This window comes from Oryctolagus cuniculus, chromosome 7, assembly GCF_051225735.1.
Source record: "Oryctolagus cuniculus isolate XC-2025 breed Fujian yellow rabbit chromosome 7, ASM5122573v1, whole genome shotgun sequence".
NCBI lineage: Eukaryota > Metazoa > Chordata > Mammalia > Lagomorpha > Leporidae > Oryctolagus > Oryctolagus cuniculus.
The window spans coordinates 81,279,265-81,292,748 of record NC_142873.1 but is presented as its reverse complement, the minus strand read 5'-3'; the positions used below and the strand labels follow the sequence as shown (position 1 = coordinate 81,292,748).

At 41.9% G+C, this 13,484-nt stretch overlaps 1 protein-coding gene across 4 annotated transcripts in view; it reads left to right on the top strand.

Moving 5' to 3' along the window:
• Positions 1–3,490: 3,490 nt before the first annotated feature.
• ZNF326 (zinc finger protein 326) overlaps positions 3,491–13,484 on the top strand; it is a 31,858-nt gene continuing 21,864 nt past the window's right edge. For 2 of the 4 annotated variants that reach the window (XM_070078085.2, XM_002715870.6), the window contains exons 1-4: positions 3,491–3,615; positions 6,213–6,257; positions 11,563–11,598; positions 11,693–11,804. Coding sequence is in view for 2 of the 4 variants with exons in the window: in XM_002715870.6 (XP_002715916.3) it covers positions 3,600–3,615; positions 6,213–6,257; positions 11,563–11,598; positions 11,693–11,804 (209 nt within the window). In the remaining 2 variants the exon portion in view is untranslated. Of the gene's footprint in view, positions 3,616–6,212; positions 6,258–11,562; positions 11,653–11,692; positions 11,805–13,484 lie in introns of all 4 variants that reach the window. The other 2 variants (XM_017346099.4, XM_089300388.1) reach the window with 1 other exon arrangement.

Below are 13,484 nucleotides of genomic sequence, written 5' to 3'. Positions count from 1 at the left end.
CTAGAAGCTAAATAGGGAGAACTACAAGAACAAGAAAAAAAAGTTATAAACATTTAGGGAAAGTTCAGTTTTACTTTGTAAAGTTTACTTTGTAAACTTGGCACTTAGGGTGGAAAGAAGACTTCATTGTAATAACAAAGAGCTTTTAATGTGAAGAGACAAGGTGCTGGAGTGTTTCATATAGGGAGATTGTGCTTGTAACATAGCCTGAGGCCTGGTTGGACTACCAGCAGCAACATCTGCAAGTTTGGTAAAAATGCACTCTCCACGCCCCACCCCAGACTGCCTGAATGTGAATCTGTCTTAACAAGTCCCTGGGTAAATCACACGCATATTAACCATTGGTCTAGGGAGCGGGCTTGGGATCTGAAAATGTTTCTTAGAAAAAGTAAATTTTGAGTTGTGCTTTCAGGGTGAGTAGTGTCAATCAGGTGGCCTTCTAAGTATAGGGAACAATATAAACAAAAGTTCGGGGGCACAAAAAGACACAGGGTTTGGGAAAATACTTTATCCATTTTAGTATTTTTTTGTTGTTGTTCTAGTACCATTGGTTGAACTCTGTAATTAACACACAATTATTCTTAGGTGTTTAAATTTTAACTGAAAAGTGATCCCTGTTAGGAATTTGGAAAACATTATGTTGAGTGAAATAAGCCAATCCCAAAGGGACAAATACCACTTGTTCTCCTTGATAGGTGACAACTAACTGAGCACCAAAAAGGAAACCTGTTAAAGTGAAATGAACACTATGAGAAACGGTGACTTGATCAGCCCTCACCCTGACTGTTGATGAGCAACTTAATATGTTATCCCTCTTAGTATTTTTTTTGTTTGTCCTACTTAATACTTTTGGTTGAATACTGTAATCAATACACAATTCTTCTTAAGTGCTGAAACAACTGAAAAGTGATTGCTGTTAAATATAAGAGTGGGAATAAGAGAGGGAAGAGATGTGCAATTTGGGACATGCTCAAGCTGACTTACCTCAAACAGTAGAGTTAGAAACATACCAGGGGATTCCAATTCAATCCCATCGAGGTGGCATGTACCAATGCCATCTCACTAGTCCCAGTGATCAATTTCTGTTCACAATTGATCATAATGATAGGACTAAGAACCAAAGGGATCACATAAACAAGAATAGTGTCTGCAAATACTAGCTGATAGAATAAAAAATGGAGAGAATGGTCCAACATGGGAAGTGAGATACACAGCAGACCCATAGAATGGCAAATGTCCTAACAGCACTCTGGCCTCATAATCAGTCCTTAAGGCATGCGGATCTGGCTGAAATGCCCATGAGAGTATTTCAGGCATGGAAAGCCAAGACACTCTGGGGGAAAAAAAAACCTAAATGAAAGATCTCTGTGAGTGAGATCCCAGTGGAAAGAATGGGTCATCAAAGAAGGAGGTACCTTTCTCTGAAGGGAGGAGAGAACTTCCACTTTGACCATGGCCTTGTCTAAAAATGATCAGAGTCAGTGAACCCAGGGGGCTTCCATAGCCTTGGCAGCTCATGACAAGAGCCTAGGGTGATTACTGATGCCATAAACAAGAGCGTCAATTTGTTAAGTCGACAACAGGAGTCACTGTGCACTTACTCCTCATGTAGGATCTTTGTCCTTAGTGTGCTGTACATTGAGATTTAATGCTATAACTAGTACTCTAACAGTACTTTATACTTTGTATTTCTGTGCAGGAGCAAACTGTTGAAATCTTTACTTAATGTATGCTAAACTGATCTTCTGTATATAAAGAGAATTGAAAATGAATCTTGACATGAATGGAAGGGGAGAGGGAGTGGATAAGGGGAGGGTTGCGGGTGGGAGGGACGTTATGGGGGGGAAGTTATTGTAATCAATATTCTGTGCTTTGGAAATTTATATTCATTAAATAAAAGTTAAAAAAATCAAAAACAAAAAAATAAGTACAAAAAAAAAAAAAAAGACACAGGGTTGTTTTTGCAACCAGTGTCCAGAAACTGCTGAACAGAAGGGAGGGTCTGGGAGAGACAAGAAGGCGGAATGCAGAGGTCAGGCAGATCCCTGCTGTCCGTGCGTTAGGTTAAGGAGCGGTGACTAGATCTAAGCCACGATAGAGACGCCTCGTGACAAGTTTAGACTGGCATTTATGTTACTGCAGCTGAGAACTCGAGACTGAAGGGCAGAAAAAAAAATTAGTTAGGAAGTTGCAGCACTAGTTATGGGGAGAGCTAACGAGTCTGTACATTCAATTGGTGGCAGTGGGGATGGAGAGGAGGGGGCAGGTTCAAGAAATTTTAGAGGGTAATGAACAGATGAAAGACCTGGGTACGGCTTGGGAGTGAGTGGAAGGAAGGGCTGGGCTGAGTAGCGACTGATGACTGGCAGGCGGGCTGGCTGGGATTAGTAGGATTAGGGGGATTAGCTCACCCTGCCCCAAACAGACAGGAAAAAATACATACAGGAGCCCGGGCAGGTCTGAGGAGGGAAATGGTGAATTGAGTTTTCGACATGATCAGCTCAGGTGAATAGAAAAACATATATGGCGGGGGCGGGGGGAGGAGTGTGGAGAGAAGAAGGAAATGAGCAAAGGGTGGAGAGCAGGGTGAATCATTTAGGGAGGAGAAGGAAAGTGGTGGGGAGGAAGCGACGCCTGGCCGGATTTCTGGCTACGTCAGACACCCGCTGTGTCTGTGTAACTGGAGGTTTTCTTACAGTGTATTTCCTTAGAACTTGGTTCCAGCAGCTGATTGAACCCGGAAGAAGAGCAAGGAGCTTGACTCCTGTTTCCTGTCAACTCACTGTTGCCACCATTTGCTTTACGTGGGGTGGTGGGGAGGGGGAGGATTTTCTTAAACCCGTGGTTCCAACTGCCCCAAGGTCAGAGTGATCAGAACCGTTTTCTCTTTCCCTATGGTTGGGTGGTTGAATAACTTCGCCCACTGCCCACTGTCCACTCAAAAGTGTAAATAATGGAATGCTAGTAGGTTCGTGTGCCTGCGACCTTGTGCAGCTTCTTACTAGCGCCTTCAAATTCAGAGCGGAGAGCCTGCTTTGCCTCATTCCCAGAGTTCTAAGACCGTCCCAGACTTCAGCGTCTCCCTACACGCTCAAGCATTTTCCCGAGCAGTCATCACCAGCCAATAAAAAGCAAAAGGTCGGCACGTGATTTCATTCGTTTCGGGCAGGAGGAAGAGCCTCTAACCAGAGCCTTTCGCTCTTGCCAGGTTCAAACATGGCGGGACGCAGTCCGCCCTTCCAGAACACTCAGCTCGCTTCCCCGCAGGCGCCGCCACTCGCCGACGCTCTCTTTTTTACCCACCGTGCCCGCGGCGGCTCCACGGGGTCAAAATCCTAGAGCGTGACAGCGGCCCTGCTTCCCGCCCCCGCGCCAGGGCCCGCCCACCAGCCCGCGCCAGCCAATCGCGGGCCGCGCTGCGGCGGCCGGCAGCACCGCCCGGCCCTGCCCCCAGCCTCACTGTGGCCTGCGCTCTCCGGCCCGTAGCGCCGCTCTCGGTGGAGCAGACTGGTTGTGTGGAACCGCGCGGATCGCGGGCGCTTGCTGCCGGCCAGAGCTCAGCTTAGCGCCTCTGAGGCCGTCCGCCCCGAGCCTCCGCCATGGACTTCGAGGACGGTAAGCGCAGCCTCTTGAGAGGTCTCCGCGGCGGGCGGGAGGCGGGAGGCCTGCGCCGGGGGTCTGTTTACCGTCTCAAGATGGCCGTGTGGGCTTTGTTCTGGCGGGCCTGGAGGCCGGGCCCAGGGCCCTGAGGCGGCCTCTGGAGGGACCCGCACGCCTCGAATCGGCCCGGCCGGGAGAACCTGGGAGCTGGGTGTGGGCCTCGGTGCCGGGAAGGACGCGCCCAGAGCTCCAGGCCCCGGGGCTCGGGCCGCGGCCTCGCCCAGGCCCCGGTGCGTGGAAACCGCCTAACGCCTCCCAACTTCCCGGGTCAGGCAAACGGACGCATGGGGCCTGCCGCCACCCCCACCCCCCTCGTGTCGCCTTCGCCCCACAGGGCGGCGACCCGGCCCGTCCGTCCGTTTAGTCAGTGCTCTTCCTGCCTGGTAGCATTTTCCGAGGCTTGTTCACGGTGCTGATTTCGGTTGTTTTTAAGAAAAGATGTTTAGAGGGCGTCCCTCAGAGACGATCGGTGGAAAGCCAGGTATTTCCTGGTTGGAAAACTGGGCTTGTTAATTCTCGTTCGAATTAGGCTCTGTGAACCGGAGCACTTTTATTTATTTATTTTTTTCGGTCTTGTGTGTGGATGCGGTTTAAGTTAGAATTCTGGCACGAGCAAACATCACGTGCCCTTCACCTTCAGACGTGTACTCAGCCGCTTGTGTTCCTGCTGACGAAATAAACTGTCGGAGCCGTGCCTTTTAGCCCCCCCCCCCCCCCCCCAGCTCTTCAGATCGTTTTCACAGGGTCACAAAAAATTAATCTGGGCTTCGTCTTGTCCTCCGATGTCCTCAAAAGTCCTCAACTTTTAGCGACATGGGTGTCGAGAGAGGAAAAAAAAATGGCATGTAGTGACAGCAAGTAGGGAGGCAAGGGAAAGGGCTTGTGTAGTTAAACTGGATTTAATCCGGGGGAACCAGGCAGGCGTTTCTAAATAAAAACCAGTTCGCTAAGTAGTTGAAAGCCTCTAATGCCACCAAAAAAACAAGCCATACTTAACATTGAATGAGGTGTGATCTCCGCTTAGGAATGAAGCAGCTTTTGAATTTTGATTTTTACAAAAGTAAAAGCTACTGAATCAAGATATATGAAAGGCCCCCCCCCCCCCATTAGCCCTTTTGTAGATACTTTGAAATAGGAAGTTCAGCTGGTAAGAGTACCTGGGGTTTTTGTTTGTTTTAGTTGGACTTTGACTCATTTTGATATAAATACCTTTCAACTCTGAATGTTTGAAGTGATCAAAGTTTGGGATGAAAATAAAAAAAAAATTTACTGTGTTTTCAGGCTACAGTTTGATAGTACAAACACCCAAAGGGCAATCAGAGGCTGCCAGGTGTAGGTGGGGACAATCCTTTCCACCCACCCCAACGCAATTAGCCAATACAAATTCTGCAATTGAAAAACAAGAATCAAACTTAGTAATAACTTACTATTCTCATAGGCCTACAATTCTAAACAGTGTCCGTGATAAAATATTCCCTGCCGCGCTGTCCATCCTCAGTCACCAAATTCTATTTGGGAAATGGAATTTGACCAACAGTGTATCTATACAGTGTAGTGTGGTTCTGTTGTATCCAAATGAGTACTGTATTAAATTTCATTCTTTCAAGGGCCGGCGCCGTGGCTCAATAGGCTAATCCTCCACCTTGCGGCGCCGGCACACCGGGTTCTAGTCCCGGTTGGGGCGCCGGATTCTGTCCCGGTTGCCCCTCTTCCAGGCCAGCTCTCTGCTATGGCCAGGGAGTGCAGTGGAGGATGGCCCAAGTGCTTGGGCCCTGCACCCCATGGGAGACCAGGAAAAGCACCTGGATCCTGGCTCCTGCCATCGGATCAGCGCGGTGCGCCGGCTGCAGCGGCGGCCATTGGAGGGTGAACCAACAGCAAAAGGAAGACCTTTCTCTCTCTGTCTCTCTCTCTCTCACTGTCCACTCTGCCTGTCAAAAAAAAAAAAAAAAAAATTTCATTCTTTCAGTATTTATTTGCAAAATTAACTAAATGATTAAACTTTTGTTAAATTGGTTTGATGGGGAAATTGGCAATATGGTTTTCAACGGTGCCGTATCTTGGATGGATTTAACACACACTCAGATATACATATACATTCCTCAGATTAGATCTTGAAATCTTTATAGACAGTGAATTAAATGGCAGAAGTGTTGACTTTGAAAAAAATTACATTACATAAAACCACCTCTCAAATGTCTCTGCTTTTTGCATGTTTTTAATACATAATTTTAGCCGCTCTGCTTTCCTTCTTGTTCTTTACTGTAAATCAGTATTGGATCCCTCTTTTGACTGTTATTATGGATCAGGTGTTATGAACTAATTTTTCCATTACTGTAATTGGATGATGAGATGAACCTGCCTTTGGGGAGGGTGGTCAAGAGATGCGTGTTTTCCCAAAGGGAGTATTGGTAATTGTTTGTACCTCAGTTTTGCAGATAATTGAGTTAATGACATTTGAGAAATTGTGTTTGTTTCAAATAGATGCATATATAATTTTGGAGGTTTGCTAATATTTTACTAATTCCTTTCTGTTAACTGTGTCTTCATAGATTACACACACTCTGCTTGCAGGAATACTTATCAGGGCTTTAATGGTAAGTATCCTCTTTCATTTGCAATTAAATTTTTTGAGGATTCAGTGCATTTCAGATTTTCTCTTCAGACTCACCAATGTGAAAAGTCAGTTCTACTTTTTCAGTCATGGTTTTGGCTCTTGATGTATCACTTTTCATTGTTAACTGTTGCTATAATGTATGTAGTATTTGAATTTGGGATCAGAAAAAGTTAAGGGTTTTCATTGTTAATTAGACTTTTTGTCCATTTTATTTGAATTATGATTTTTAAATTTATTACAAAGGCTCTAATAACATTCTAAGTGGTGAAGTACCCAGTACTGGCTGAGTTCTTTTTGTTGAATTAGAAGCTTTGGTATTGAGTAATGTAGCTTAAGTGGATTATTGGCTTGATTCTATATAGCTTCTTTGTAATGCATTTTGACCTTGTTTTGAGGTCATTTTCTTCTATGCTTCCCAATGTGTAGTGCTTAAAGAGGAACACATAAAAAAACCTGGATGTTATTAACATAAGCCTTGTGACTTGTGACTACAGAGCTAGTTAAAATCACAAGAGAAATGCAGAACACAATTGGATGTTACTTTGATTGCTATAAAGTCCCCGCCAGATAGGATAATGACTCAAAAAAAAAAATCAAACAGGTTAAAAAAGCATTATATAAGGGATTTAAAAGGGGATAGCATGAAGTATCCTGACTTCCAGAGAAATGCAAAAACCAAAATGTTGTATAGAATGTAGTATGTTCACAAAATAAAACCAAAGAAAATGTACTATTAAGGAAGACTGCTATTTTATGGGAACTATTAACATTAGCTCATTTTTATGTATGGTTTGTAATGATTAAAGAAACTTTGAATTTGACTCAGGCTCAACATACAGAAAGGAGTCACTTTGTATTTTTAACAAACAATTTATTTTATCATTTGAAAGGCAGGGTTGCACAGAGTTACACATGCACACAGATCTTCCAACCACTGGTGCACTCCCTAGATGACTGCAATGGCCAGGGCTGGCTCAGACTGAAGCCAGGAGATGGCAGGGACACAAGCACTTGGGCCATCTTCCACTGTTTCCTGGGTGCATTAGGAGGCGGGATTGGAAATAGAACAGGGGAAACTCGAACTGGCGCCCCTGTGGGATGCCAGCAATGCTGCAGGCCATGGCTTCACATTGCTTTGCCCCTGTGAATATGTATTAAAGGAGTGCTGAAAAATATTTTTGAATAAGAGAATGACATAGTAAAAATTTACCATGGGAAGTTTAATTGTATCCATGTGTAGGTTAGATTGAAAATTGCAAAATTAGTTAGAAAGCCATTTCATAAATTTAGAAGAATTTTGAGATCCTAAACTTCAAAAGTGACTAATGATTTTTAAAATAATAACATGTTTTCAAAGAAAATAAACATAACTTGTATGATGTCTAGTAATAGGTAGAAAATTCAGAGAGCTGAATAAAAATGAGTAGGTGGGACTGTTGCTTTTACCAAATTCAAATTGAGACTTATTGGGAATAGTAGAAGCCCACAGCCTGCATAGGATTTACTGGAGAGTTGGATTTTTTTTTTTTTTTTTAATTTATTTGACAGAGAGACAGAAAGGTTTTCCTTCCATTGGTTCACTCCCCAAATGGCCACTGCTGCTGGTGCTTCGCCATTCAGAAGCCAGGAGCCAGGTGCTTCCTCCTGGTCTCCAAGCACTTGGGCTATCCTCCACTGCCCTCCTGGGCCACAGCAGAAAGCTGGACTGGAAGAGGAGCAACTGGGACAGAATCCGGCGCCCATGTGGGATGCCGGTGCCCCAGGTGGAGGATTAACCAAGTGAGCCACAGCGCCAGCCCTAGAGTTGGATTTAATGTCTCAGCGTAGGACTTGAAATGCAGAATCATTCAGGGCAAGAAATTTATTTCTTTATTACCATATAGTATTATAAAAAGATCTTATGGTTTTTATTTTCTGTTCAGGGTTTTTTTTTAATTTTTATTTTTTTAAAGATTTATTTATTTGAAAGTCAGAGTTGCACAGAGAGAGGAGAGGCAGAGAGGTTCTTCCATCCTGTTTCACTCCCCAATTCGCCGCAATGGCCAGAGCTGCGCTGAGCTGTGCGGATCCGAAGCCAGGAACCTCTTCCTGGTCTCCCACGCAAGTGCAGGGGCCCTTCTTCTACTGGGAAGGCCATAGCAGAGAGCTGGATCGGAAGTAGGGCAGCTGAGACTCGAACTGGTGCCCATATGGGATGCTGGCACTGCAGGTGGTGGCTTTACCTGCTATGCTACGGTGCTGGCCCAGTTTGTTTTTATTTTTTAAGATTCGTTTATTTGAAAGGCAGAGTTAGAGAGAGAGAATGTCCATCCTCTGGTTCACTCCATAAATGGCTACAACAGTTAGGGCTTGGCAAGGTCAAAACCAGGAGCCAGGAGCTTCTTCCACGTCTCCAATGTAGGTTCAGGGACACAAGCACTTGGGTCATCTGCTGCTGCTTTCCCAGTCACAATAGCAGGAAGCTGGATTGGAAGTGGAGTAGCTCACATGGGATGCTGGCATTGCAGATGGCAGATTAACTCTCTAAGCCACAATGCCTGCCTCATCTGTTAAGTTGAATTCTAACAGTGATAGCATCTGAGGGTGATTGTTAGAATCCCTTGAGGGGAAGAGGTGGGCATTTGGCAAGGCAGTTAAGATACTGCTTGGAATGCTTACATCTTATATTGGAGTACATGAGGTTCATTATCTTCTCAGTTTGACTTCCTGCTAATATGCACCCTGGGATGCAGCAGCTGATGGTCCAAGTAGCTGGTTCCCTAATACCCATGTGGGAGATCTGGATTTAGTTCTAGCTCCCCAGCTTCAGCCTGGTCCACCACCACTGTTACGGGCATTTGGGGAGTGAACCACCTGAGAAGAGATCTGTGGCTGTCTGGTTTTCGAATAATTAAAATACATTTAAAAATGTTTTATGAAAGAATCCCTCAGGAAAACTTGTAAATCTCTTCAGATTATACCCTAGACCTTTTGAATCTTAATTTTAGGACAGTGCATATTGTAGAGATAACTGAATGATTTTGGAAAGCACTTCTGGATAAAGACCACTGCTTGACAATACTTTGAGGTCTAGTTTTTCTGCATTTTATACGTGAGGACTTTGGTTTTAGGGATTTGATTTGACGCCATTCAACAAACATTTATTGTCTGTTGTATGCCAGAAAATTGTCCTAGGAAGTGGGAATACAGCCATGAACTAAATGGACAGATACAAGTATCCCTGCCTTTGTGTGATGAACTGGTACACAAGACAAAGAAGTAACATTGTGCATTAGATAGTAATAATTGCTAGGGAGGAAAAATAACATGAGGAAGCAAGACAAATGTGTGTGCATGAGGTACAATTTTAAAGAGAGTCACTGAGGAGGGATTCATGGGAAAAAGTAACATTTTTATAGATTTAAGGGACGTTATGATGCAAGCCATGAGGCAGTGTGGAGGAAGGATGTTATAAATTACAGGAAATAAAAGATATGTAGGTACCAGATGAAGCCAGCAGCATACTTCATTGCTAGCACTGCATTTTCCAGCAATTGCAATGAAGTAGAGGTATTAGAATATATGTCCAGATAAAAAAATTTCCTCCAGACCATTTCTTGCAAGGGATTTTTTATTTTAAGTGTCTCCATGTTTTCCTTCTTGCTTTGTAAAACTTTTTACATAAGTAGCAGAAAAAGGGAAATCATTCCTGGTAGAACAGGAAGAACGAAGATATGGGTGAATACATTGTGATTTCTAGAGAGACACACAGAAGACTAGTTTGATTAGATTTGGTGATTTTTGCTCAGTAGTCTTAAAACAAGACCAGAGTGCTAAAGTGTTGTCAGAAGGCATTGAAAATCAAAAGTGATTTGCTTACATTTAAGAAATGATAGAAAGTGAAGACATGACAGAGTTGAAGGGGTAAACAGTGTAGGTACAGGGGAGGAGATACCAGGCAGAGGGACTATCAGCTGCAAAAATAGTTGTAGCTGGAATAGAATAAATTAGAGTGTAAGGGGGCCAGTGCTGTGAAGTAGCAGGTTAAGCTTCTGTGCAGTGCTGGCATCCCATATGGTTGCAGGTTTGAGTTTGGGCTGTTCCATTTCCGGTCCAGCTCCCTGCTAAGGAGCTTAGGGAAGTAGCAGAAGATGGCTGAAGTACTTGGGCTCCTGCACCCATGTGGGAGATCCAGAGGAAGATCCTGGCTTCTGCCTGGCCCAGCCCTGGCTGTCACGGCCGTTTGAGGAGTGAACCAGCAGATGGAAGATCCTTCCCCTCTTCTTCTCCTTCCCCCTCCCTACTTCCCTTCTCCCTCTCCTTCTCTGTATCTCTGCTTTTCAAATAAATACATAAATCTTTAGAAAAAAACAGTGTATGGAAGATAGTGTAAAGAAGGAGGTCAAGTAGGGCAGTGTTTCTCAGCTTTGACACTATTGACATTTTGGGCTGGGTAATTCTTTGTTGCGGCCAGATGTCCTATGCATTATAGAATATTCAGGACTATCCCTGGCCTTGTATGCCCTTGATGTCATACCTGCCCCCTAGTTGGGACAACCAAAAATGTTGCTAATGTCTCCTGGTTAAGAGCTGCTGGTGTAGGGTCTGTGAGTCAATTTTAAGGCTTTGGCTTTTACTTGGAGTAAGATTGGAAGCCTTTGGAAGTTACTGAGCATTGAACATGATACTTATCTGATTTTTAAAATTTCATTTGTCTTCAGAATGAACAGGAAGGGAGCAAAAAGCAGGGAAAGCCAGTTAAGTAGGTGTTTGAAATAAATTTGAAATAATTGGCAGAAAGCTGATGTCAAAAGCTAATAGAGATGCTCTGATGGGATGTGGGTATGTTAACTACTAGGCCAAATACTCACTCCTGCTTGTGAGTTTTTAGATATTTTGAGAGCAGTTAGATTCAGAAAATAGGGATAGTATTTTTACAATTTTTTTTCCTTTAATGTTGTTAAGTGCTGTTTTCTCTGAAAATAGGAGTTATGTATCGTTAATTCTTCTTTATATGCTGTAATGCCCAATACGGGGCCATATAATAGTTTCCTAGACAAATAAATATTGGTTAAATTGAAAAAAATTGTAATATATAGGTTTTTAGTTCACAATATATGTTCCTTTGAAATATCAACTTTGTTCTCAAATCTGACTTTTTAGATTATTTGTGTTTTCCTTAAATGTCTAATGTGATTTAACTTAATTGTGAATCATGTTATTTCACATAATTGATAGGCAATTTTATGTGTTATTCAAGGTTTTCTGAATATTTTACTGAGAGCTTCTTATTGACTGTCTTTTAGGAATGGATCGTGATTATGGCCCTGGATCTTATGGAGGTCTGGCATTCAAGGATATTTATCTAAAAATTCTTCTTTTGAGTGCCAGTGAAGGTGAGCTTAATTTAATTTTTTTCTTTTTAAACTTTTATAGGGATGGATCGTGACTATGGCCATGGATCCTATGGGGGTCAGAGATCCATGGATTCCTACCTAAACCAGTCATATGGCATGGACAATCACAGTGGTGGTGGTGGGGGTAGCAGGTAAATTGCTTAATCACTTGGCCAACTTAGCTAACTAAGATTCTGAATATATTGTTTTAAGTATTTTTTAGATATGTTGTTATACATAAATGTCACTGTTTGGTATTGAATAGTCACTTGAAACATTTAAAGGTACTAATTAATGGTATAAAAGTTATCTCAGGATCATTGACAGACATTAATTTAGGAAACCCCCTGATAACTATTGTCATTCCAATGTAATAAGAGTAAAATACTCTGGTTTTAGCAATGAACATTTTTACTTTTTAACTCCTTATCAATCAAAAAGTCCAGAACAAACTACCTAAAAATATGTTACTGAAAGTACTTATTTGTGTAGCTTGTCATTGAGATTTTAAAAGAAAATCTTTTCTAATATGGGGTGCTATATAGGGTAGCAAAAGCAGTCTTTTAACTGAACCAGTCTAGTAACATCAGTTTCTAAGAAACATTGAAGATAATGTTTCTTTTAATTTTAAATAAGTTGCAAGAGCATATTGTCATAATAAAAATGTTCTTTAAATCACATCCAGGTCATTTATTGACAGTTACTACTTCACTAAAAATACTTTGTGCTCTAGGCTAGGAGCATTGTGTTAAAGCCATGAATACAGTTCCTTTGCCTAAGTCTTGATTTTGTTTATATTCATATTTGTTTTTGAGACCATGTAAACCTTTAACCTCCTTACACAACTATAAGCTTTAGGGTTGACCATGTTTCAGGAGAAGAGGGTCTGTTTTTTGAGGCACAAAGATTCCCACTGAAATATAAGCAAAACTAGTTAGGAGACATTTGAAACTGTTGTCCTTCATAAATGAAGGATCTGGATTCCTTAATGATGGATGGAATGATGCTTCCTTTCCTTCTTTCTGTTTCAAGTGTGCCTTTAAGGTTCATAGTAGAGAAAAATTTAAAAAATGAGTAGTTACATCAGTTTGCTTGTGTGATAGATGTTTTAAAATATAGTCAGAAAGAGGAAATATTTTTACATGGTTTCTAGGATTCAGAACTACATAATATCTTATGAATGGTTGAAATAATGTGACACATTTAAATGTTTTATCAGTTACTGCTCTGTTATTGTAAATGTGATATGCATAAACTATTTCTGTAGTTGTTATAATTTGTGTCTTATGTATAATTGTGGGCCTTTATAAAACTGTTATAAGATAACAAGCAACTTTTGTAATCCTTGTTTTGGGTTTGTGAGAAGTAAGATAATTTGTTTCTTGTGTTGTCTCTATTAAAATCTTGAGGAGACTGTGTGCTCCCTTTGTAGAGTAGTTTTATGTGAATTTCCTGACAGGAAATGATTTTTCAAATAAGTTATTATAAAATGTATTCTTTCTCATCTGCCTTGAAAATTCATATGCAAAGGGTATACATTGTGATCTTTTATGTTCTATTTTATGTATTTATTCTCATAGATTTGTTAGATTTGCTAGTCTATAAGTAAAAAGTGTTTAAGGATTGATTATTGACACTGGCTGAAGTTTGGTAGATTGTTAAATTTTATAATCAGATAATTTCCCAAATTTTGACTACTACAGACACAATGCAGTAGTTTTGTGATATAGATTATTGGGGTGCAAATGGATCTCTCTATGTCACAAATAGCCTATATCTGTGTAGTCTGCAATTTGTGTCCCAACTGAAAGCCAAAGTGTTGTAAATGCTTT